This window comes from Heterodontus francisci, chromosome 7 (genome assembly GCF_036365525.1).
Source record: "Heterodontus francisci isolate sHetFra1 chromosome 7, sHetFra1.hap1, whole genome shotgun sequence".
Classification (NCBI taxonomy): domain Eukaryota; kingdom Metazoa; phylum Chordata; class Chondrichthyes; order Heterodontiformes; family Heterodontidae; genus Heterodontus; species Heterodontus francisci.
In genome coordinates, this window is record NC_090377.1 from 113,036,769 (window position 1) to 113,062,360 (window position 25,592).

A 25,592-nucleotide genomic window follows, 5' to 3' on the forward strand; every position below is an offset into this window, starting at 1 on the left:
ACTGCTGTCTTTTTCTGGCTAACCCAATGGGGAATAATTTGTATGTATTTATAAAAATGCAAGTACTGTTAATCAGTGCTAGGGAATGTAGTAGAATGAAGCTGATTGTATCAGAAAGCAACAATGAGTGCCAAAATATTCTTTTCCTGTCAGAGGAATGATCTGTGTGCACGATAATAACTTCAGGCCTTGGTTTCAGCTAATATATCAATAATGTCTGTACTTCAACCTATTTTGTAATGTATTGAACGGCATAATCCTCATTGTGTATTGTTTAAAAGCTGCAGTGTAATTTTCACTAGCTGCACACTTTTTACCTAGTCTTGGCTAAATTTATGTCCAGGAAAATGAATGTAATACTTTAACCATTGTGAGATATGTGTAAGCTTTCATAGGTGCTAGGTTTTGAAAAACTTTAATTATAAATGCATTATATATGCCTGTGTATTCAGCTGTTTATTGTAATTGCAATCTCCCTACAGTTTATTGTTGCCTGCATGTAATCTAGTTTCGATAATGGGGTGTCTAAATTGGGACGAGGGAGCAGTACCTCAGGACATGCGCGATGCCAATATCATCATCCTCTATAAAAACAAAGGTGTTCGCGGTGACTGCAACAACTACCGTGGAATCACCCTGCTCAGCATAGTGGGGAAAGTCTTTGCTCGAGTCGCTTTAAACAGGCTCCAGACGCTGGCCGAGCGCGTCTACCCTGAGGCACAGTGTGGCTTTCGAGCAGAGAGATCGACCATTGACATGCTGTTCTCCCTTCGTCAGATACAGGAGAAATGCCGCGAACAACAGATGCCCCTCTACATTGCTTTTATTGATCTCACCAAAGCCTTTGACCTCGTCAGCAGACGTGGTCTCTTCAGACTACTAGAAAAGATTGGATGCCCACCAAAGCTACAAAGTATCATCACCTCATTCCATGACCATATGAAAGGCACAATTCAACATAGCGGCACCTCATCAGACCCCTTTCCAATCCTGAGTGGTGTCAAACAGGGCTGTGTTCTCGCACCCACACTTTTTGGGATTTTTTTCTCCCTGCTGCTCTCACATGCGTTAAAGTCTTCAGAAGAAGGAATTTTCCTCCACACAAGATCGGGGGGCAGGTTGTTCAACCTTGCCCGCCTAAGAGCGAAGTCCAAAGTACGGAAAGTCCTCATCAGGGAACTTCTCTTTGCTGACGATGCTGCTTTAACATCTCCCACTGAAGAGTGTCTGCAGAGTCTCATCAACAGGTTTGCGGCTGCCTGCAACGAATTTGGCCTAACTATCAGCCTCAAGAAAACGAACATCATGGGACAGGACATCAGAAATGCCCCATCCATCAATATTGGCGACCCTGCTCTGGAAGTGGTTCAAGAGTTCACCTACCTAGGCCCAACTATCACCAGTAACCTGTCTCTAGATGCAGAAATCAACAAGCGCATGGGAAAGGCTTTCACTGCTATGTCCAGACTGGCCAAGAGAGTGTGGGAAAATGGCACACTGACACGGAACACAAAAGTCCGAGTGTATCAAGCCTGTGTCCTCAGTACCTTGCTCTATGGCAGCGAGGCCTGGACAACGTATGTCAGCCAAGAGCGACGTCTCAATTCATTCCATCTTCGCTGCCTCTGGAGAATACTTGGCATCAGGTGGCAGGACCATATCTCCAACACAGAAGTCCTCGAGACGGCCAACATCCCCAGCTTATACACACTACTGAGTCAGTGGCGCTTGAGATGGCTTGGCCATGTGAGCCGCATGGAAGATGGCAGGATCCCCAAAGACACGTTGTACAACGAGCTCGCCACTGGTATCAGTCCTACCGGCCGTCCGTGTCTCCGCTTTAAAGACGTCTGCAAACGCAACATGAAGTCCTGTGACATTGATCACAATTCGTGGGAGTCAGTTGCCAGCGTTCACCAGAGCTGGCGGGCAGCCATAAAGGCGGGGCTAAAGTGTGGCGAGTCGAAAAGACTTAGCAGTTGGCAGGAAAAAAGACAGAAGCGCAAGGGGAGAGCCAACTGTTTAACAGCCCCGACAAACAAATTTTTCTGCAGCACCTGTGGAAGTGCCTGTCACTCTAGAATTGGCCTTTATAGCCACTCCAGGCGCCACTCCACACACCACTGACCACCTCCAGGCGCTTATCCATTGTATCTCGAGATAAGGAGGCCAAAGAAGAAATTGAGTATGTTAATGCTGAGTGTGTTCTCCAACTAAAGATGCAGTTTTCAAATTTCAAAATTAGCCGTGTACAATCTGCGGTTAGTTTTTGGTGAATGGAGCATGAATGGATAGTTCATTCGCATCAGAAATGTTATTTCTGTGATTTCCAAGAGACACAGGAGTACGTGGTTGCTGTCAGTAACAAACTTCAAAAGGAGGTGAAGGATGAAAAATCCTCTATCACAGTCTTAAAGGATGTACCAACCCTGGATTTTCTAATCTACATAAACAGGATTTGCTAGTAAAGTAAAAGCAAAATACTGCAGATGATGAAAATCTGAAATAAAAACAAAAAGTGCTGGAAATACACAACAGGTCAGGCATCAACTGTGGAGAGAGAAGCAGAGTTAACATTTCAGGCCTGTGACCTTTCATCAGAACTGGCAAAGGTTAGAAAAGAATTAGGTATTAAGCAAGTGAAGGGGGTGGAGGAGTAGTGGGGAATAGAACAAAAGGGGAAGGTGTCTGATAGGGCAGAGGGCAGAAGAGTAACAAAGCTGTCATGGGACAAAGGCAAAGAGTGTGTGAATGCTTGTGGTGAAAGACAAAGCATTAGTCCAGGGAGAGTGTTAATAGCAGAATAATGAGTAGCTCTGTCTACATGAAAAACAGGCACACCGTTTAAAAAAATAAATAAAATGAAAATATAAAAAAAGGCCAGTCATGCTCTGAAGTTATTGAACTCAATGTTGAGTCCGCAAAGCTGTAAAGTACCTAATCGAAAGACGAGGTGCTGCTCCTCGAGCTTGCATTGATGTTTACTGGAACACTGGAGCATGCCAAGGACTGAAATGTTAGCATGAAAGCCGGGGGGGCGGTGGGGGGTGTTGAAATGGCAAGCAACCGGAAGCTCGGGGTTGTGCTGTCGGACTGAACGGAGGTGTTCCGCAAAGCGGTCACCCAATCTGCGTTTGGTCGCATTGTGAGCAGCGAATACAGTATACTAAATTGAAGGAAGTACAAGTAAATCGCTGCTCCACCTGGAAGGAGTGTTTGTGGCCTTGGATGGTGAGGAGAGAGGAGATAAAAGGGCAGGTATTACATCTCCAGCGATTGCATGGGAAGATACCATGAGAAGGGGACGAGGTGTCGGGGGTGGTGGAGGAGTGGACCAGGGTATCGCAGATGGAACGATCCCTTCGGAATGCCCTCTGCCCTATCAGACACGTTCCCTTTTGTTCTGTTCCCCACTACCCTGCTTCACTTGCATAATACCCAATTCTTTTCTAACCTTTGCCAGTTCTGATGAAAGGTCACAGGCCTGAAATGTTAACTCTGCTTCTCTCTCCACAGTTGCTGGCTGACCTGCTGAGAATTTCCAGCACTTTGTTTTTATTTGGTAGTAAAGTAATTTTTTGGCAAGTCCCCTCCCAACCCTCAACAATATATATTTACATACTTTCCCCTGTTACTTAGTAAAAATAGGTTTCAATACTCCTGATCACCAGTGGCTGAAGGAGGAGTCAAGGTTCCTCCTGGTATAGCACTAACCATTCAGACTAGAAGGTCCCAGTTTTAACTCCTGGGCTGTGTTCAGCAAGATTACTGCTGCACTGGAGTCAAGGAAAATCAACCAAGGCTCCTGATCCTGATTGTTATTCAGGTGACCCTGGCTGAAAGGTGCACATATCCCCATGTCAGATGAGGAAAAGGAGGCTTCCGGTGCCTGTTTATCCATATCCCAGCAAATGACAGCTGCTACATTCCCATGGTATTCCAATTAAATATTGCATCTGCAATAGACAGCTGTCACTTTATATTAAAAAGCACACAAAATAAGTGGCATGTACCCACTGTATGTGATCTTGACCTGGAAAACACATCTTTGCTGCAGAGGTAAAATAAATATACTGGAAGGTGGGAGAAACTTACCTAATTGTTGTACTAATAGGTTCTGTTAAGCTGAACTTGAAACTTGTGTCAGGAATATCTGTATTAATTCCTTTTAATAAACTTAGTGTTATTCTTGCTCCAGTGGAATTGCCAATGCCTGTAAATAGATGTGTAGGATGGTTTTTGTTTTATTCAGATTCATCAAAAATATGTTTAATAGTCAAAAACATAAACTCTGATCACCGCTGTTAAAGCACAGTTCAACATGTCAAGTCCCACAAGAAAGTGCATGCTACACCATATACTGTAATAGATTATACAGCATTCAGTGTAGGCATCATTTTTTAAAATTCCTTCATAAGATCTGGGCATCACTGGCAAGGCCAGCATTTATTGCCCATCCCTAATTGCCCTCGAGAAGGTGATGGTGAGCTGCCTTTTTGAACTGCTGCAGTCCACATGGTGTAGGTTCACCCACAGTGTTGCTAGGGAGGGAGTTCCAGGATTTTGACTCCGTGACAGTGAAGGAATGGCGATATAGTTCCAAGTCAGGGTGGTGTGTGACTTGGGGAATTTGCAGGTGGGGTGTTCCCATGAGTCTGCTGCCCTTGTTCTGTTAGTTGGTAGAGGTCACTGGTTTGGAAGATGCTGTTGAAGGAGCGTTGGTGAGTTGCTGCAGTGCATCTTGTAGATGGTACACACTGCTGCTACTGTGAGCTGTTGGTGGAGAAAGTGAATATTTAAGAGGGTGAATGATGTGCCAATCATGTGAGCTGCTTTGTTTTGGATGGTGTCAAGCTTGAGTATTGGAGCTGCACTCATACAGGCAAGTGGACTGTATTCCATCACACTCCTGAATTGTGCCTTGCAGATGGTGGGCATGCTTTGGGGAGTCAGGAGGTGAGGTACTTGCTGCAGAATTCCCAGCCTTTGACCTGCTCCTGTCGCCACAGTTTTTATGTGGCTGGTCTAGTTAAATTTCTGGTCAATAGTAAACCCTAGAATGTTGATGGGGGATTCAGTGATGGTAATGCTGTCAAGGGGAGATGGTTAGTTTCAGTCTCATTGGAGATGGTCATTTCCCACCGCTTGTGTGGCACGAATGTTATTTGCCACTTATCAGCCCAAGCATGAATGTTGTCCAGGTCTTGCTGCATGCAGGCACGTACTGCTTCATTATCTGAGGAGTTACAAATGGGACTGAACACTGCAATCATTAGTGAACATCCCCACTTCTGACTTTATAATAGAGGGAAGGTCATTGATGAAGTAGCAGAAGATGTTTGGGCCTAGGGCACTGCCCTGAGGACCTTCTGCAGCGATGTCCTGGGGCTGAGATGATTGGCCTCCAACACGCCCAACCATCTTACTTTGTGCTAGGTATCTTGATGAATTATGCACTGGTCTGCGTGTAACACTCAAAGCTTGGCTGGGTTATGGTCTTTAACATTGGCCAGAGTCTGGCTTGTGCGAGTAGAGTTAGTCATGTCAAATTAAGTATGGCACCTTGAGACTAATGTGCATTTCTGTTGACTCCAGCTAAATAGTCGCTGAATGTACCAGAAGAATTTTCTGCAGTTGACTTCTGCAGGGATTTCAAATTGTGTTTGTATAAGATATTTGTATTCCTTTTAAATTAGGTCTCTTGTGACACCTTGTTTTCTGTTGCATTCCTGTGAGACACAGATGGTAGGGACATCTGTCTGTAAGCACAGTCATAGGAACATTCCATTTCTGATGACGTGTCAGCACCAAAAAGCTTATGTATGTAGCCAATAAGGAAAGTACACAGTGTTATATTTAAACTCCACAAGGGGTTAACCGACTTAAAATGTGCAGACATGTGGAAGTATAGCTGCATGAAAACATTTGGGACACAGCTAGTAACTTGACAGAGAGGGCTATGCTTCACAGTTAGTGAAAGGACTCCAATTAACTGCACTGAGACCTAGATGGTTATCTTCACTAATGGGGAGCTTCTGATGTGTTTGAAACAATTTTAGCTAAGACTGTGTTTGACTGAATTGACACCAGTGGAACTCTATAAGTTAGACTTATTGATGGGGAAGCTTGTACTCATGATATAGATGAAAGAGATAAAATTAACTTTATCCCATAGGTTTCACTAAAGTCAGGTAGTGGTCTTAACCATTGGGAATTATCCTGTACCAGTGATAACATCTAGAAGGAAAGAACTGTCTTGGCTGCTATGTTGGTGATGTCATTAATTTGTATAGAAAACAGAACTGTTAGTCTTTAAAATTTCATTGATCTGCCAATTCCCTTTCCTGATGTATTATGGATTCAAACAAGGGCTTTCATGGAGAGAGGAAGAGGGAAAAGGATAGAATTTCAGAGTGCCAAAGAAAGAAAAGAAATGCATGTTTAAATTAGAAGGGACTGTTGTTCTTGCAGGTCAAGGCTGTATTTAATACAGAGCATATTATTTTGCTCCTGCCAGTCTCTTCATTTAAAAAAAAAAGTAATATAGAACTTCAAAGGCTTTTAGATGGAGTATACTTTCTGAATTAACATAGTGACAACAGATTTGAAGTTGATGAAGTGAATCTTCTAAAATGTTATTTTTGATTTAATTAGCTTACAGTGTATTTCAACTCTGACTCCATATTTCCAGTGCTTTAGAATTCAGTTGTCAGATTTTTAGATACTATGAAGAGCACCACATGCTGCCTGTTAATACACAGGGTGGCGCTGGAGAAACTGCCACTGTCTGTCTTATCCTGTACAATTACACTTCCTGTTATAATCTATGGAGTAGCAATGACTCTGGAAGTCACAGAATAATTTTTGTTCCAAAGGCTTTGAGAAAGTCAGTGTTTGTGTATGAGGGTGAAACTGGAGGGAATGAGTGTGCGTGTTTTCCATAAGGAGCTAAAATGTTGGTGTTCTGCAACACAACTAAGGTGGCCCACTTACATTACCCTTCCCATAATTCGAGCCTATGAGATTGAAAGGCACAGGGCCTTAGTACTCTGAGTGGAAACTTCAGTATAGTTGCTAGATTCTATTTAAATGTTTCTAAATCTTGGTTAAAGTGCAGTGCCTATTTTTGAACAAAACATAATTTCAACTCTGGAAAGGAAGGATCTGTTTTATCTCTAATGAGCAGCACTGTTCAACTAGATTACAAATTGCTCTGTGCGCAGTTCAAAGCATGCAGGAGTCGGCTATTAATCTGTCTACTTCAAAGGCTCAGCAGGTGTTTTCTTTAGGTTTTCAACACAGATCTAGTGTAACCACAGGCTGTACTCTAAATGTTTAGAGTGAAGACAATTTTTTTTTTAAATGTACATTTACCTTGAATTGTATGATGGGGAAGAGGAAAGTCCTTGTGTTTGTACACTTGAGCCATTTAAGAATTAATATTGTTCAAAGAATGAATTAATGGCATGCTTTAAAAATGCTTAATTCGAATCTTTCCCCATTAATCATAGGTCACATTCTAGGCAGATTCTTTCAGTCAAGAGTCTTGATGAGGAAAGGTAAACCCCAAAATGAGCATGTTCTTTTTAATTCTCCAAATTTATTAAGCATGTTTTGTTTTAAATTATCCAAATTTATTAGCTCTTGAAGTGGCTAAAAATGAGTTATCTGTGCTACACTGCTGCAAAGAAGGTATATAGTAATTAACCTAATTAAATGACAGAACAGGCTTGAGGGCTGAATGGCTTATTCCTATTCCTTCAACATGCAGCTTCAGATTAAATTTACTCAGGCTACTTTTCTTGGTTATTGAGACCACTTTTCTTGGCAATGGTCTAGCTTTTTTTCAACCTTTTCTAATAAGTATATGTTTTGGCTTCCCATCAAATACATTTTTTACTTGCCGTCGGCAGGAAGATGCCTCAACATTGTCTCAATCTTGCCCCCTACAGGAGAATTAAAATATAATGCAAGGGTAAATCATCATCATCCGCACACCAACAGCAGACACAACAATTTGACAAAATAAAGACGGAAGTATAATTCCACATTAAGGGTTTAATAGTTAGTAGAATTATTGGAAGATTTCTGCATTAGGAATTCACTGTATTGATGTACCAGCATCAGGGTATAGATCTGACAAAGTAAATGCAACAAGTGTATTTACAATACTTTGCCTGTATTCATATGTGCAGAACAGCGCTTTGGGCAGATGCTTGTAACATGTAGCTTGAATTTATATTTTAATGCAATTTCCCATCGTCTTTATTCCACACAACAGGTATCTAGTGTGTTTTAGGTTCAATGTTATCCCCTTTCTTCCTGTCCTATCATGATGAAGTATCAGTACAATCAGTTTTCTGATGTCTCACCTCAATGGCTGTGTGGAACCTAGTGTTCGCAAACTATTCAATGTTTTTGGCGGGGATGGATGGAAGTGGTTGGTGGAAGCAGTGAGGAGTGAGGGAGAAGAAATCAGCTGAATCTGAACTTGGCCTCACTCAATGTTATGATTAGATTAGAGATACAGCACTGAAACAGGCCCTTCGGGCAGAAAACATTGTTAGAAGTCGTTTATAGGCCACCAAACAGTAGTGGTCATGTGCAGGGCACGATATAAATCAGGAAATTAGAGGTGCATGTGACAATGGTAATATAGTAATCATGGGGGACTTCAATCCACATATAGACTGGATAAACCTAATTAGCACTAATTTTTTTTTTATTCATTCATGGGATGTGGGCGACGCTGGCCAGGCCAGCATTTATTGCCCATCCCTAATTGCCCTTGAGAAGGTGGTGGTGAGCTGCCTTCTTGAACGGCTGCAGTCCATTTGGGGTAGGTATACCCACTGTTAGGAAGGGAGTTCCAGGATTTTGACCCAGCGACAGTGAAGGGACGGCGATATAGTTCCAAGTCAGGATGGTATGTGACTTGGAGGGGAACTTGCAGGTGGTGGTGTTCCCATGCATTTGCTGCCCTTGTCCTTCTAGTTGGTAGAAGTCGCGGGTTTGGAAAGTGCTGTCTAAGGAGCCTTGGTGCATTGCTGCAGTGCATCTTGTAGATGGTACACACTGCTGCCACTGTGCGTCGGTGGTGAAGGGAGTGAATGTTTGTAAATGGGGTGCCAATCAAGCGGGCTGCTTTGTCCTGGATGGTGTCGAGCTTCTTGAGTGTTGTTGGAGCTGCACCCATCCAGGCAAGTGGAGAGTATTCCATCACATTCCTGACTTGTGCCTTGTAGATGGTGGACAGGCTTTGGGGAGTCAGGAGGTGATTTACTCGCCTCAGGGTTCCTAGCCTCTGACCTGCTCTTGTAGCCACGGTATTTATATGGCTACTGCAGTTCAGTTTCTGGTCAATGGTAGCCCCTAGGATGTTGATAGTGGGGGATTCAGTGATGGTAATGCTGTTGAATGTCATGGGGAGGTGGTTAGATTCTCTCCTGTTGGAGATGGTCATTGCCTGGCACTTGTGTGGCGCGAATGTTACTTGCCACTTATCAGCCCAAGCCTGGATATTGTCCAGGTCTTGCTGCATTTCGACACGGACTGCCTCAGTATCTGAGGAGTCACGAATGGTGCTGAACATTGTGCAATCATCAGCGAACATCCCCACTTCTGACCTTATGATTGAAGGAAGGTCATTGATGAAGCTGCTGAAGATGGTTGGGCCCAGGACACTACGCTGAGGAACTCCTGCAGTGATGTCCTGGAGCTCAGATGATTGACCTCCAACAACCACAACCATCTTCCTTTGCGCTAGGTATGACTCCAGCCAGCAGAGGGTTTTCCCCCTGATTCCAGTTGACCTCAGTTTTGCTAGGGCTCCTTGATGCCATACTCTGTCAAATGCCGCCTTGATGTCAAGGGCAGTCACTCTCACCTCACCTCTGGAGTTCAGCTCTTTTGTCCATGTTTGAACCAAGGCTGTAATGAGGTCAGGAGCTCAGTGGCCCTGGCGGAACCCAAACTGAGCGTCACTGAGCAGGTTATTGCTGAGCAAGTGCAGCTTGATGGCACCGTTGATGACCCCTTCCATCACTTTACTGATGATTGAGAGTAGGCTGATGGGGCGGTAATTGGCCGGGTTGGACTTGTCCTGCTTTTTGTGTACAGGACATACCTGGGCAATTTTCCACATTGCAGGGTAGATGCCAGTGTTGTAGCTGTACTGGAACAGCTTGGCTAGGGGCGCGGCAAGTTCTGGAGCACAGGTCTTCAGTACTATTGCCGGAATATTGTCAGGGCTCATAGCTTTTGCAGTATCCAGTGCCTTCATTCGTTTCTTGATATCACGCGGAGTGAATCGAATTGGCCGAAGTCTGGCATCCGTGATGCTGGGGACTTCAGGAGGAGGCCGAGATGGATCATCAACTCGGCACGTCTGGCTGAAGATTGTTGCAAATGCTTCAGCCTTATCGTTCGCACTGATGTGCTGGGCTCCCCCATCATTGAGGATGGCGTTATTTGTGGAGCCACCTCCTCCAGTTAGTTGTTTAATTATCCACCACCATTCATGGCTGGATGTGGCAGGACTGCAGAGCTTAGATCTGATCCGTTGGTTCTGGGATCGCTTAGCTCTGTCTGTTGCATGCTGCTCACGCAGTTTGACATGCAGATAGTCTTGTGTTGTAGCTTCACCAGGTTGACACCTCATTTTGAGGTATGCCTGGTGCTGCTCCTGGCATGCCCTCCTGCACTCTTCATTGAACCAGGGTTGGTCTCCTGGCTTGATGGTAATGGTAGAGTGGGGGATATGCCGGGCCATGAGGTTACAGATTGTGGTTGAGTACAATTCTGCTGCTGCTGATGGCCCACAGCGCCTCATGGATGCCCAGTTTTGCATTGCTAGATCTGTTCGAAATCTGTCCCATTTAGCACGGTGAAAGTGCCACACAACACGATGGACGGTATCCTCCATGTGAAGGCAGGACTTCGTCTCCACGAGGACTGTGCGGTGGTCACTCCTACCAATACAGTCATGGACAGAAGCATCTGCAGCAGGCAGATTGGTGAGGTCAAGTACGTTTTTCCCTCGTGTTGGTTCCTCCACCACCTGCCGCAGACCCAGTCTACCAGTTGTGTTCTTTAGGACTCGGCCAGCTCGGTCAGTAGTGGTGCTACCGAGCCACTCATGGTGATGGACATTGAAGTCCCCCACCCAGAGTACACCTTGTGCCCTTGCCACCCTCAGTGCTTCCTCCAAGTGGTGTTCGACATAGAGGAGTACTGATTCATCAGCTGAGGGAGGGCGGTAGGTGGTAATCAGTAGGAGGTTACCTTGCCCATGTTTGATCTGATGCCATGAGACTTCATGGGGTCCGAAGTCGATGTTGAGGACTCCCAGAGCAACTCCCTCCCTACTGTATACCACTGTCCCGCCACCTCTGGTGGGTCTGTCCTGCCGGTGGGACAGGACATACCCGGGGATGGTGATGGCAGTGTCTGGAACATTGTACGGTATGATTGTGAGTCTGACTATGTCAGGCTGTTGCTTGACTAGTCTGTGGGACAGCTCTCCCGACTTTGGCACAAGCCCCCAGATGTTAGTAAGGAGGACTTTGCAGGGTCAACAGGGCTGGGTTTGCCGTTGTCGTTTCCGGTGCCTAGGTTGATGCCGGTGGTCCGTCCGGTTTCATTCCTTTTTATTGACTTCATAGCGGTGAGGTACAACTGAGTGGCTTGCTAGGCCATTTCAGAGGGCATGTAAGAGTTAACCACATTGCTGTGGGTCTGGAGTCACATGTAGGCCAGACCAGTTAAGGACAGCAGATCTCCTTCCCTAAAGGACATTATTGAACCTGTAGAGGATGAGTTCCTGGAATATATGCTTTTCTAGAACAGTATGTTGAGGAATCAACTAGAGAACGGGCTCTTTTAGATCTGGTATTGTGAAATGAGAAAGGGCTAATTAATCTAATTGTAAAGGAGCCTCTAGGGAAGAGTGACCAAAATATGATAGAATTTTACATTAAGTTTGAAAGTGATGTAGTTCAATCCTAAACATAGGAAACTATGAAGGTATGAGGGTAAATTGGCTGTGGTAGATTGGGAAACTATTTTAAAAGGTTTGATGGTAGACAGGCAATGGCTAGCATTTAAAGAATTAAGAGGTGCTTTCCAACAAATTTACATTCCTTTGAGGCACAAAAACCCAACAAGAAAGGTGATCCAACCATGGCTAACAAAAGAAGTTAAAAATTGTATTAGATCAAAGGAAGAGGCTTATAAAGTTGCCAAAAAAGTAGTAAGCCTGAGGTAAAAACAAGAAATGCTGGAAATACTCAGCAGGTCTGGCAGCATCTGTGGAAAGAGAAGCAGAGTAACGCTTCGGGTCAGTAACCCTTCTTCGGAACTCTTCCGAAGCATGGATTAAGAATTGATTAACAGACAAAAAACAGGGTAGGAATAAATGGGTCATTCTCAGGTTGGCAGACTGTGACTAGTGGGGTAGCGCAAGGATCAGCTATTCACAATCTATATCAATGATTTGGATGTGGGAACCAAATGTAATATTTCCAAGTTTGCTGCTGATCCAAAACTAGATGGGAATGAGAGTTTTGAAGAGGATGCAAACAGGCTTCAGGGGGTTTTAGACAGGCTAAGTGAGTGGGCAAGAACATGGCAGATGGAATATAATGTGGAAAAACGTGAAGTTATCCACTTTGGTAGGAAAAATAGAAATGGGGAGAGATTGAAAAGTGTTGGTGTCGAAAGGGACATGGGTATCCTTGTTCATAAGTCACTAAAAGCTAACATGCAGATGCAGCAAACAATTAGTAAGGCAAATGGTATGCAAGAGGATTAGAGCACAGGAGTAAAGTATTGTTGCAATTGTATAGAACCTTGGTGAGACCACGCCTGGAGTATTGTGTACAGTTTTGGTCTGTTTATTGTTAAGTGCACTATCTTGGTCAGAATCTAAAACAAGGTCTGATGATTTAATGCTCTTGCCCCTTTTCAGAGATGGGAAAAAGGTACTATGAAGACATAGGATAATACCAATTGTTAAAGTTTTCCTGTACATCATCCTGGGCATATTACCAAAAGCTTACTTACAAACTCATAGGGAAATGTGACTTACCTATGAGAGTAATCAACAATAAAAGGGTAATTAAGATCTCAAAATGGAATCTTTCTGCTTAATTTATTTGAGCATTTAACTTTAGTTCGTTATTTCTCTCTGTGGTACAGCAAGCCCTTCTTCTGGAACAGCAACGTATTCATCAGCTTCGCAATTACCAAGCATCCATGGAGGCTGCAGGGATACCAGTGTCCTACAGTGGGCATCGTCCACTCTCCCGAGCGCAGTCATCGCCTGCTTCTGCCACTTTTCCTATCTCTGTTCAAGAACCACCCAGTAAACCTCAATTCACTACAGGTAAGCACTACTTCAATCCTGAAACCTGAACTTCTACATTCTGGTCAATTTTACACATCTTCAGCAGTAAAATATATGTTTGAAAAATATATTTCTGAATTTTTTAATACAGAATTATTATCCTGATCTACATGCTGCCCATTAGCGGCATCACCCCAAATGTGCAGTTAGCTGACTAAAGCCAGCTGTACCTCTTCACTGCCTCTGTATTGTTACATTACTTGTCCATCATCCAGTCCTGGATGAGTTACCATTTTCTGCAGTTGTACATTGGGAAGACCAAAGCCATCGTTTTCAGTGCCTTCCACAAACTCCATAAACCCCTCGGTTGATTTCTATCCTCCACCTCAGCCATTGGCCAGAATTTTACTTTCTTCGGACGGGAGCCATCCACCAACTGAAAAGTCAGTGGTGATCCCATCTCCGCCTGGCCTGGGGATCCGGACCGTATTTTACGGTCCCCGGGCCCTTAATTGGTCTGAGCAGGAAGTCCCGCCTAATGGAGCTGCCGGCCAATCAGCGGGCCTGCAGCTCGTAGTCCCAGCAGCACCACTGGGAGCTCTGGCCACTGCTGGGACTACAACCCAGCATCAACAAAAAGAGGAAGGACACCCTGGGAAAAGGTAGGTTTTTGGGGCCTTGCCGGGGGTGATCGGTCAGGCAAGGGTGGTTGACTGGGGGACGGGTGTCGTGTTGGGGGTGGTTGGGGCATCGGGGCGGCCCTCCGTTGAGCACAGGGTGCCTGATACTGAGGGCCACCTCCGCCGACGCCCCCCCATCCCCCCACCCACCCAAACCCCGCAACCTGGCCGTCAGAAAGCTGCCTGCTTTTCTCAGGCCTGGGCCGTCTGACCAGCCAAGGGTAAAATCCCAGTGGCAGCGGGTGGAGGCCCCTTAAGGGCCTTGATTGGCCTGGGGTGAGTGAGCCAGTTTTCGCCGCTGCTGCCCAGCATACAATGGTGGTGGGAGCGGGTCGCTATGGGCCCCACCGAGCCTCCCACTCCATTTTAAGCACCCCCATTCTCCCCGCCCCTGCTCTTTGGGTTGGGGGGGATTTCCACCCATTGTCTAGAACTGCTCACATTCCCGGTGTCCAATTCAACCCCAAGCTGAGCTTCTCACCCCATATATTCTCTATCACAAAGGCTTGCACCTCTGTTCCATTATCAGCTTCCACCCCAGCCTCAACCTACCTATAACTGAAATTCTCATCCCTCAACTATGCCAATGCTCTCCTGGCCAGCATTCCATTCTCCATCCTCAGTAAACTTCATCTCATCCGCTACTCTATCCTATCCTGCACCAAGTCCTGCTCACCAATAATGCCTGTCATACTGACCTGTATAGGCTCCTGGTTCCCCAGTGCCTCAGGTTAAAAATTTTCATCCTGTTTAAATCCATTCAATGCTTTTCCCCTCCATATGTCTGTAATCTCCTCCAACCTACCCCTGAGTTCTACATTCCTCCAACTCCGGTATCGCCCCACTCCCTTTAACCCACCGTTCGTGGCTTTGCCTTCAACAGTCTAGTCCTCCTTCCCACCCCAGCCCCACAACTCTGGAAGTCCCTCTGCAGAGGAGGGAGATAGAGAGGAGTCGGGTTTAGGGAGGGATTCTAGAGCATGGAGGTTCAGGCGGAGTATGGCATGATTGTCAATGGTGGTGACAAGAAGCCATTGTCAGAGGAACATGAGGTTCAGGAAAACTCTTATAAAGAACAAATTCTGCACTGGCTGAGATTCTTAAATTCTGAAGAAATCAATATGTCTCATTGGATTAGTGCTAGATAGGACTGCTGCCTGCTGTATTGTGAAAGGAACCTCTGACAAACTAGTCATTTGGATACGGGCAGAACTAGAGAAAGGCCAGCATAACGGGAAAAGATTTCTGAATATTTGGGGCCTTGAAGTTGGGATAAATGGCAAAATTTTACATAAGTAGTTGTGGTTGATAGAAAACATTGTTAAAGTATGCATCCTAAAGTCCAAAGCCACGAGTTAATGTGCTCAATAGAGTACCAAAATGCATGTTAGATTTATCACCTTGGATATCTCCCTCAATCTGAAGCTGAAGATCCTTGGTTTAAAATAAGTCAGAGAGTCATCACAGCACAGAAGGAGGCCATTTGGCCCATTGAGCCGATGCCGGCTCTCTGTGCAGCAATCCAGTCAATATCACTGCCCCGCTCAATCCCCGTAGCCCTGCAAGCTTATTTCCAAGCGGCTATCCAATTTCCTTTTGAAACCTGTGATAGTCTCTGCTTCTACCATCTTTGTGGGCACTTGCTGCACAAAAAAAGTTCTTCCTCACATTCCCCCTGCCTCTTTTGCCCAAAACCTTCAATCTGTGTCCCCTAGTCCTTGTGCCATCAGTTAATTGGAACAGTTTTCCCTTGTCTAATTTATGTAAGTCTGTCATAATCTCGTACACCTCTATCAAATCTCCCCTCCGTCTCCTTTGGTCCAGAGGAGGAGAGTGCCTGGAAAATGGAGGACGTTTCCTTCCTTGACGTCGCTGTTACCCACCCATTCACCAAGATAAAAGAAATTTACCATGTTCTGCTCATCAATAAAGCTAGTTATTGCTAAGAAGGCTATTACAGTAAATCGCTGTGGAGGCAGATTCAGCAACAGAACCACATTCTTATTTTGGTCCTTTGCTGTACTCATTGCTTGGATCTTGAATCTGGTTGTGAAGCTTCCTGCAACAGTGAAAGTATGCCACCTACCTTGAAAGGCTTGGTCCTAAACACTGCATAGACCATATGAGAAATGTTCTTGGAGTTTTATGCATTTCAAACTTTAATACTGTATCATCTAGTCCATTTTCTGCAAGTGGCTTTATCCAGGAGCTTATTTGCAATTCAATTGAGAAATTTGGTATCTTAGTTTAGTTTTGTTTAGAGATACAGCACTGAAACAGGCCCTTCGGCCCACCGAGTGTGTGCCGACCATCAACCACCCATCTATATTAATCCTACACTAATCCCATATTCCTACCAAACATCCCCACCTGTCCCTATATTTCCCTCCCACCCACCTATACTAGGGGCAATTTATAATGGCCAATTTACCTACCAACCTGCAAGTCTTTTGGCTTGTGGGAGGAAACCGGAGCACCCGGAGAAAACCCACGCAGACACAGGGAGAACTTGCAAACTCCACACAGGCAGTACCCAGAATTGAACCCGGGTCGCTGGAGCTGTGAGGCTGCGGTGCTAACCACTGCGCCATCTTGTAGCAAATATATCTGCAAGACTATGGGCAGATAGTTTAACTCAGTCGAAAACCATTGTTGCAAGAGTTTAGTTTCCTGTATGATATGATTCAAGTATTATTTCTGATTGAGGTTGTTACAACCAGGTGAGAAAGGTATCTCGGGCTCTCTTTCAGCCTGCACCTGGTTTTATTTTTTTTTTATTTAGCGATACAGCACTGAAACAGGCCCTTCGGCCCACCGAGTCTGTGCCGACCAACAACCACCCACTTATACTAACCCTACAGTAATCCCATATTCCCTATCACTTCCCTACACTAGGGGCAATTTACAACGGCCAATTTACCTATCACCTGCAAGTCTTTGGATGTGGGAGGAAACCGGAGCACCCGGCGCAAACCCACGCAGACACAGGGAGAACTTGCAAACTCCGCACAGACAGTACCCAGAATCGAACCCGGGTCCCTGGAGCTGTGAGGCTGCGGTGCTAACCACTGCGCCACTGTGCCGCCTTGTGACAAGATTTAATTTTTAAACCGTGTTTTGAGCTCTGCCTTGGTGAATCCTTGTTCACTACTTTCCAATTGCAAGGCAAAGGAATGAGCACAAACAGCCCTTCTTGGGTTTAAAGAAGAAAAGTGAAATTTATTAAAACTTAAACTCTAATTCGGTTAACGCCTGCGGATACATGCCGCTCCCACGCTAGCATGCATACGTGATACGCACATTCAAATAGAGACAGAAAAGAGAAGAAAAATAGTGGAGAGTTTTGAGGCAATCTCTGAAGAGGGGTTTGTTACTGTTCTTCGAGCTCTCTGTCGAGTCCTTGATTGTAGGCAGTCTTGGTTTTCGTTGGGGCCCAGTATTCTTAAACCTTGTTCACTGTTGGAGACGTTTCTCTCTTGGGGTTCATGGGTCTTCAATGGATCTTCAGTTCTGAGAGAAAGATGAGACCAGGCAGGAGAGAGGTCTTTGCAGTCCAGGAGCAAACAGCTTCGAGTTCAAATTCTCTGTGGAAAGTTCAAATTCAAAAAACTCCAACAGCCAGTTAGTCATGTGACTAAACTGGTCTGACCGCTTCTGTTTGTATATTCAGCCATCTTAGCAGTTAACCTGGAATGCTAGCTTCTCCACCTTCAACGTCTGGTAATCAAAAGTCCATTGTGGATTAAATTGGAGCAGGGAGTGGCCCCTTTGTCCTCTCCAAGCACTTTCTGTTACTCTGCAAATGTCTTTCCAGTCAAGGGTCTGTTTTTTAAAGCAAGTTCGTTCTTTATTCCAGTAACAGTTTAAAAATCAATGTTCATGTGGCAAAATATATGTGCCTCATTCTTGGCAGGTGGAGGCCTGCATGACTAGGTATAACGTCTGTGTGATAGAAACACTGAACTGATTTGCTAATTTGTGACTACGCATAACCCAATGAACTTGATAGGATGGCAGTCTCATTTGGATTATACCTTGGAGTGCATAGCTTTTCAATAAAATTGTCCACTCATTTGAATCCTTCTAGACATCCAGGGCTTCTGTTCTATACAGGGTGATTTCCCAAATATGAATTCAAGTTGTTGTTATTTAGTCTGAACTTAGAATGTTGCAGGGAATTCTGCAACAGATTGAGAGAGCTTTCTCAAAAGCTTAGAGGACGCTGGACAGTTTCTCGAGCCTGAATAACATCAATATCAATTGAAAATAGATTTTTATACACCATTGTAGTGGATGCCCATAGAAGTGGTTATTGCTCTAGCCATAGTCCCAAAGGACCTTAGGTCTCCCCATTAGAGAGAGATAGTTGGTGATGTATAGCTTGAGAATCACCACTCCTCAAGCATGGGGCAAGGCGAGAAGGCGGGCCTCCGTGAATTACCACAGCCGGTATGGGGATTGAACCCGCGCTGTTGGCCTCTTTCTGCATTTCATGCTAGCCATCTAGCCAACTGAGCTAACCAGTTATAGGGTTACATTAAGCTGCATTAAATTCTGACACAAATCTTTACTTGTACCAGGAAATCTTTGGAATTTACAAATCTAATTGAGTATGATGAGTATTATAAGACATAACTGAAATATGTTCAGGTCTAGTATGGACATGTTCTAAGATTCTTCTAAGATTTTGCTTTTATCTAAGATTCTTCTTGCTGTCTGAAGAGATCCTCCTCTTCCTAAGGACTCTAGGTTCTCCTCCAGTATATCAGACATAATAGCCACTTTCTGCGGTTGACTATAAATATCTGGGCAGACAGTTCTTTTGTTAACAGTGGTTCTTCCTAGTCCTGTTTACTTTTAGCTAAAATTGGCAGTCAAGGAACATGGTTCCTGAGCAAACCAAGATTTTCAATAACTCTCCATTTCTTGTTGCAGACCTGAATCCCACAGAGGATTTAGTTACATTTTGAACATACTCAATTTTTTTATTCATTTTTTTTGCTCATGTATTTCTGGTGTATTGTTTCTTGACTTTTTTTCTTCATTCCCATAACAGGTCTTGTATATGATACACTGATGCTAAAACACCATTGTACCTGTGGAAATACAAACAGCCATCCAGAACATGCCGGCAGAATCCAGAGTATCTGGTCTCGACTCCAAGAGACAGGCCTGCGCAGCAAATGTGAGGTAATTTCCAGAGACAGGAACTCCTAGATACCAGTCAATATGAAAATAAACTGTTTGTTTCTACACCTATTGAATAGTATAGGAGGATCATTAGAAAAAGTGAAAGTACAACCTTGGGCTGAATCAAAAGCAAAACTTAAGAATAATGTAACCGTTTAAGTTTATTCATTTACCATGATCACATTGCCTGTGAGCTTTTATAAATTACGTACAGCTTTATACAGCGAAGACATGTTAACCTATCTAGATGGTTCAGTGATAGTTATTAGATCTGTCATGGAGAAATTGCATGTTAGCTTGATTTTAAATTGGTAGAATATATTCCTGTATTTCATGGTTTTGGATGTATTGCGAAGAACCTATTAATGGTGGCTTAAATATACCACAGAGCATATATGTGTTTTATTCATCATACAAAAGATTTTTTTCCAAAAAAGCTTGAAAGACTGGGAATTATAATCGCTCAAATGCTGCTGTGCCATGTCTGTTCATTGAGCACTGGAGTATTTTATACTAATAGGTGTATAGTTGCTTAGTGGCCTTCGCTGAACTGCTGAGTTTATAAAACTGGAGTGATGACCATTTATCCCACCACTATCAACTTCAAATGTGCATTATTTTTATTAGAAACGATCATGGAACTAGACATCTAGCGATTGTCACTTCTGGATATGGCACTTTCATGTTTACAATAAGGTGGAAGTTGATGTACTTTATATTTTAAATAAAAACAGAAAGTGCTGGAAATACTGAAGTCTGGCAACATCTGTGAGGAGAGAAACAGTTAACTTTTCAGCTCTGTGACCTTTCATCAGAACTGGCAAAAGTTAGAAATGTAATAGGCTTTGAGCAAGTGAAATGGGGGAAGGGAAAAAGAGCAAAATGGAAGGTGTGTGATTGGGCAAAGGGCCGGACACATTAAATGACAGAAATGTCACAGAACAAAAGGCAAAGGGAGTGCTAATAATTGTAGTAAAAGGCAAAGCATGAGTCCAGAAAGAGTGTTAATGGCAGAATAATGAACAGCTCTGTCTGAAAAAACAAGTTTAAGACAGGCACAGGGTTAAAAAATAAAATTAAAAAATAAATTTAAAAAATTTAAAAATGGCAGTCATGCTCTGAAGTTATTCAACTCAATATTGAATCCAGAAGGCTGTAGAGTGCCTAATTGGAAGATGAGGTACTGTTCCTCAAGCTTTCCTGTAGCTTCATTGGAACTGTAGCAGTCCAAGGACAGAAATGTGGGTACGAGAGCAGGGTGGTGAATTGAAATAGCAAGCGACCAGAAGCTCGGGGTCATGCTTGTGGATTAAGTGGAGGTGTTCCACAAAGCGGTCGCCCAATCTGCGTTTGGTCTCCCCGTTGTAGAGGATACGGCATTGTGAACAGTGAATAAGTATACTAAATTGGAAGAAGTACAAGTAAATCACTGCTTCACCTGGAAGGAGTGTTTGAGGCCTTGGATGGTGAGGAGAGAGGTGGTAAAGGGGCAGATATTACACCTCCTGTGATTGCATGGGAAGGTGCCGTGGGAAGGGGACGAGGTGTCGGGGTGATGAGTGGACCAGGGTGCTGCAGAGGGAATGGTCCCTTCGGAATGCTAACGGGAGAGGAGGGGAAGAGGTGTTTGGTGGTCGCATCACGCTGGAGGTGTTGGAAATGGTGGAGGATGATCCTTTGGATGTGGAAAGTTAGGACAAGGGGAGCCCTGACGCAATTCTGGGCGGGAAGGTAAGGGGTGAGGGCAGAAGTGTAGGAAATGGGTCAGACATGGTCAAGGGCCCTGTCAACCACAGTGGGGGGGAATCCTCGGTTCAGGAAAAAGGAAGATATCAAGCGTTTTTGTGGAAGGTTGCATCATCAGAACAGATGGGTTGGAAACATAGAAACTGGGAGAATGAAATGGAGTCCTTACAGGAGGCAGGATGTGAGGAATTGTAGTCGAGGTAGCTGTGGGAGTCGGTGTGCTTATAATGAATATTAATGGCCGTCCTATCCCCAGAGATGGAAACTAGAGAAGTTGAAGAAGGGAAGGGAAGTGTCGGAGATGAACCATGTGAAGGTGAGAGGAGGGTGGAAATTGGAAGCAAAGTTGATGAAGTTTTCCAGTTCAGGGCAAGAGCAGGAAACGACAGCGATACAATCATCAATGTACTGGAAAAAGAGTTGGGGGAGGGGGCCTGAGTAGGACTGGAACAACGAATGTTCAACATACCCCACAAAAAGACAGGCATAATTCGGACCCATGTGCGTACCCGTAGCAACACCTTTTAATTTGGAGGAAGTGAGTAGAGTTGAAGGAGAAGTTGTTCAGTGAGAGAACAAGCTCAACCAGACGAAGGAGGGTGGTGGTGGATGGGGACTGGTTGGGCCTTTGCTTTTATTTTGCATTGACTTTATATTATTTGATTCTGCTCTGTGTGGCTTTCTGTACCTGCTAGGGAATGTTTTAATGTGCATTATATTACAGAACTGACAATGTTAGGGATTAAAATAATTAAATCATCCAACTAATAATGTCTAACTGTTGGGCAGTTTCTAGCTCTAACATAGGGAGAACCTAGAACTCCATTATAAACAAATGGCTAAATGACTGTGACTGAGAAATCTAGAAACAAAATTCACAACAACTTTGCTCTCCAATTCCTTTCAATCCACTGTTTATATGTTTTTTCCTTCCTTTTAAGTCGCAATTCCTTCATACAGAAAGTGTTTTGAACTACAAATATATATGCAAAAATGAACTGACTGTGACAGTGCTCACAGGTGTTCTTCGATCTGGAGAATGATTGGCTTGTTTACTTCATAACTCTAAATAGCAAATTTAAGTACTTGTGTCTATGTATTAACTGCCACAATCAATGACAATCAACGCTCTTAAAGATTGTTTCTCCACATGCTGTTAAACTCATTACCATGTGTGACAGGCACATGCCAGATATGAGGTAATTGCCACACATCTCCTGTGGCATTGCTTATTATAAATCAGAGGATGTACTATTTTATTATGATAGGAGTGTACCATGTAATGCATTATATATGATCCTGTGTTGCTAAGGTGATATCCAAAAGCCACATTGACTTTTACTACTTCACAATTTAAATAAATACATGACGAGTTTATCTATTGGCAACGGTTTGTAATTCAAGCTCCTCCTTCAGTTCCCTTCATTTGCTCACACAGAAAGCAACATATCAATTTTTGCACGCAACAAGTGATGTCTTAATGTTTTATTAGGTGGCATAAAAAATAAAAGTGATGAGGTGATTCATCTGTAGTATTCTACAGGGTTATAAACGATCAAGTTCGATTCATATAAACCGCCCAACGCATCGAGCGGGCAAATTCCACTCTTCTTTGGCCTCCTTGTCTCGAGAGACAATGGGTAAGCGCCTAGAGGCGATCAGTGGTTTGTGGAGCAGCGCCTGGAGTGGCTATAAAGGCCAATTCTAGAGTGACAGACTCTTCCACAGGTGCTGCAGATAAAATTGATTGTCGGGGCTGTAACACAGTTGGCTTTCTCCTTGCATTTGTCTTTTTTCCTGCCAACTGCTAAGTCTCTTCGACTCGCCACTCTTTAGCCCTACCTTTACGGCTGTCCACCAGCTCTGGCGATCACTGGCAGCTGACTCCCATGACTTGTGGTCAATGTCACAGGATTTCATGTCGCGTTTGCAGATGTCTTTAGAGCGGAGACATGGACGGCCGGTGGGTCTGATATCAGTGACGAGCTCGCTGTACAATGCATCCTTGGGGATCCTGCCATCTTCCATGCGGCTCACATGGCCAAGCCATCTCAAGCGCCGCTGGCTCAGCAGGGTGTATATGCTGGGGATGTTGGCCGCCTCGAGGACTTCTGCGTTGGAGATACGGTCCTGCCAACTGGGTGCCAAAGATTCTCCGGAGACAGCGAAGATGGAATGAGTTGAGACGTCGCTCTTGGCTGACATACGTTGTCCAGGCCTCACTGCAGTAGAGCAAGTTACTGAGGACACAGGTTTGATACAGTCGGATTTTGGGTTCCGTGTTAGTGTGCCATTTTCCCACACTCTCTTGGCCAGTCTGGACATAGCAGCGGACGCCTTTCCCATGCTCTTGTTGATATCTGCTTCAAGAGACTGGTGATGGTTGAGCCTAGGTAGGTGAACTCTTGAACCACTTCCAGAACATGGTTATATTGATAGATGGAGCATTTCTGAAGTCCTGTCCCATGATGTTAGTTTTCTTGAGGCTGATGGTTAGGACAAATTCGTTGTAGGTAGCCGCAATCCTGTCGACGAGTCTCTGCAGACACTCTTCTGTGTGGAATGTTAATGCAGCATCGTCAGCAAAGAGGAGTTCCCTGATGAGGATTTTCCGTACTTTGGTCTTCACTCTAAGACGGGCAAGGTTGAACAACCTGCCCCCCGATCTTGTGTGGAGGAAAATTCCTTCTTTTGAAGACTTGAACGCATGTGAGAGCAGCAGTGAGAAGAAGATCCCAAACAGTGTTGGTGCGGGAACACAGCCCTGTTTCACGCCACTCAGGATAGGAAAGGAGTCTGATGAGGCACCACTATGCTGAATTGTGCCTTTCGTTTTGTCATGGAATGAGGTGATGATACTTAGTAGCTTTGGTGGACATCCGATCTTTTCTAGTAGTCTGAAGAGACCACGTCTGCTGACGAGGTCAAAGGCTTTGGTGAGATCTATGAAAGCAACATAGAGGGGCATCTATTATTTGTGGCATTTCTCCTGTAACTGGCGAAGGGAGAACAGCATGTCAATGGTGGATCTCTCTGCTCAAAAGCTGCACTGTGCCTCAGGGTAGACACGCTCAACCAGCTTCTGGAGTCTGTTTGAAAGGACTGGAGTGAAGACTTCCCCCCACTATGCTGAGCAGGGAGATTCCATGGTAGTTGTTGCAGTCACCACAGTCACCCTTGTTCTTATAAAAGATGATGATATTGGCATTGCGCATGTCCTGTGGTACTGCTCCCTCATCCCAGCACAGGCAAAGCAGTTCATGGAGTCCTGAGAGTATAGCGGGCTTGGCACTTTTGATTATTTCAGGGGTAATGCTGTCCTTTCCAGGGGCTTTTCCACTGGTGAGAGAATCAATGGCATCACTGAGTTCCGATTTTGTTGGCTGTTCATCCAGCTCATCCATGACTGGCAGAGACTGGGCTGCATTGAGGGCAGTATCAGTAACAACATTTTCCCTGGAGTACAGTTCTAGGTAGTGCTCCACCCTGCAGTCCATTTGCATGCTTTGGTCAGTGATCGTTTCCCCTGATTTAGACTTGAGGGGCGATCTTCTTGATGGTTGGCCCAGAAGCTCTCTTAATGCCATAATACATTCCTCTAATGTTTCCGGTGTCAGAGGCCAGCTGAATACGGCTGGATAGGTGTTGCCAGTAGTCATCTGCACAGCGCCTGGTTGTTCTTTGTGCTGCGCTTCTGGCTGCTTTAAGTGCTACAGATGTTAACTCGCTGGGGGCTTTCTTGTAGTTCAACAGTGCAGTGTGCTTAGCGGCCATGACAGGTTCCAGCTCTTCAAAGTGAGATTGAAACCAGTCTGCATTCTGCTTCTCTTGTTTGCCAAAGGTCATTGCTGAGTCATAGATGGTGTCTCTGATGTGGGCCCACTTGGTCTCTGCATCCCCTGTAGGAGTGTTTTGAAGGGCTTTTTCAAGTGAATTTAGAAGCTTATGTAACAGCAGTGAATAAGAAATTCTGTTAATGTTGATGCGCGGGCAGCCCTTCTGCTTGGCGTGCAGCACCAATATTTGCTGTAAGCGGTGGGACAGTATTGATGTGCTAGGACCAGATTTTGGTGGAACTAGGGCCAACAGTTGGTTTAAAAGTTAGTTTTTCAATGGCAGTGTGTAATTGGGAGCTGGTGAGAAAGTAGTAAATTATTCAAGGTAGCTTTTTTCTGCTCATGGTTGACCAGACTGAATGGGGCATGGATATATGAAGAGGAAATCCTGCACTGCTTTGTGAATGTTCATTAGACTTAGAGACTTTCTTGAATAAAGAGGGAGAGCTTGCCATAATTGAACAACAACATATCTAGAAGAACTAAGGCAATTACAGCAAATCCTAAACCAGTAAGTTTAAGCTGTCGATAACTCATTCAAATTTAGTCTGAGGCTCAAAAAGAGGTTAGGTGTCTCCTAGGAACATTTCCAAGGGCTTACACCATGGTATGGACTACTTTGAGTAAGAAGAAAAATAATTTACCATTATATGAGCACCTTATTACATAGTTAGGACATCTCGAAACACTTCACAACCAATTAATTACTTTGTAAGGGTAGACACTCAGCTAGATAAATCAATCTGTTTTGGACGCTGCAAGGTCCCAAAAATAGCAAGTAAACTGACAATTTTA

The 25,592-nt window shown here is 44.4% G+C and overlaps 1 protein-coding gene and 1 long non-coding RNA gene across 15 annotated transcripts in view; one reads left to right on the forward strand and one right to left on the reverse strand.

Annotated features, from left to right (window-relative positions):
• hdac4 (histone deacetylase 4) overlaps positions 1–25,592 on the forward strand; it is a 595,905-nt gene that overhangs the window by 480,099 nt on the left and 90,214 nt on the right. For all 14 annotated transcript variants that reach the window (XM_068035894.1, XM_068035896.1, XM_068035900.1 and 11 more), the window contains 2 exons: positions 13,198–13,384; positions 19,082–19,215. In XM_068035894.1, coding sequence (XP_067891995.1) covers positions 13,198–13,384; positions 19,082–19,215 — 321 coding nt within the window. The remainder of the gene's footprint in view (positions 1–13,197; positions 13,385–19,081; positions 19,216–25,592) is intronic.
• Positions 1–25,592, reverse strand: part of LOC137372238 (uncharacterized) — a 114,987-nt gene that overhangs the window by 53,634 nt on the left and 35,761 nt on the right. The gene's annotated exons all lie outside the window — the stretch shown is intronic.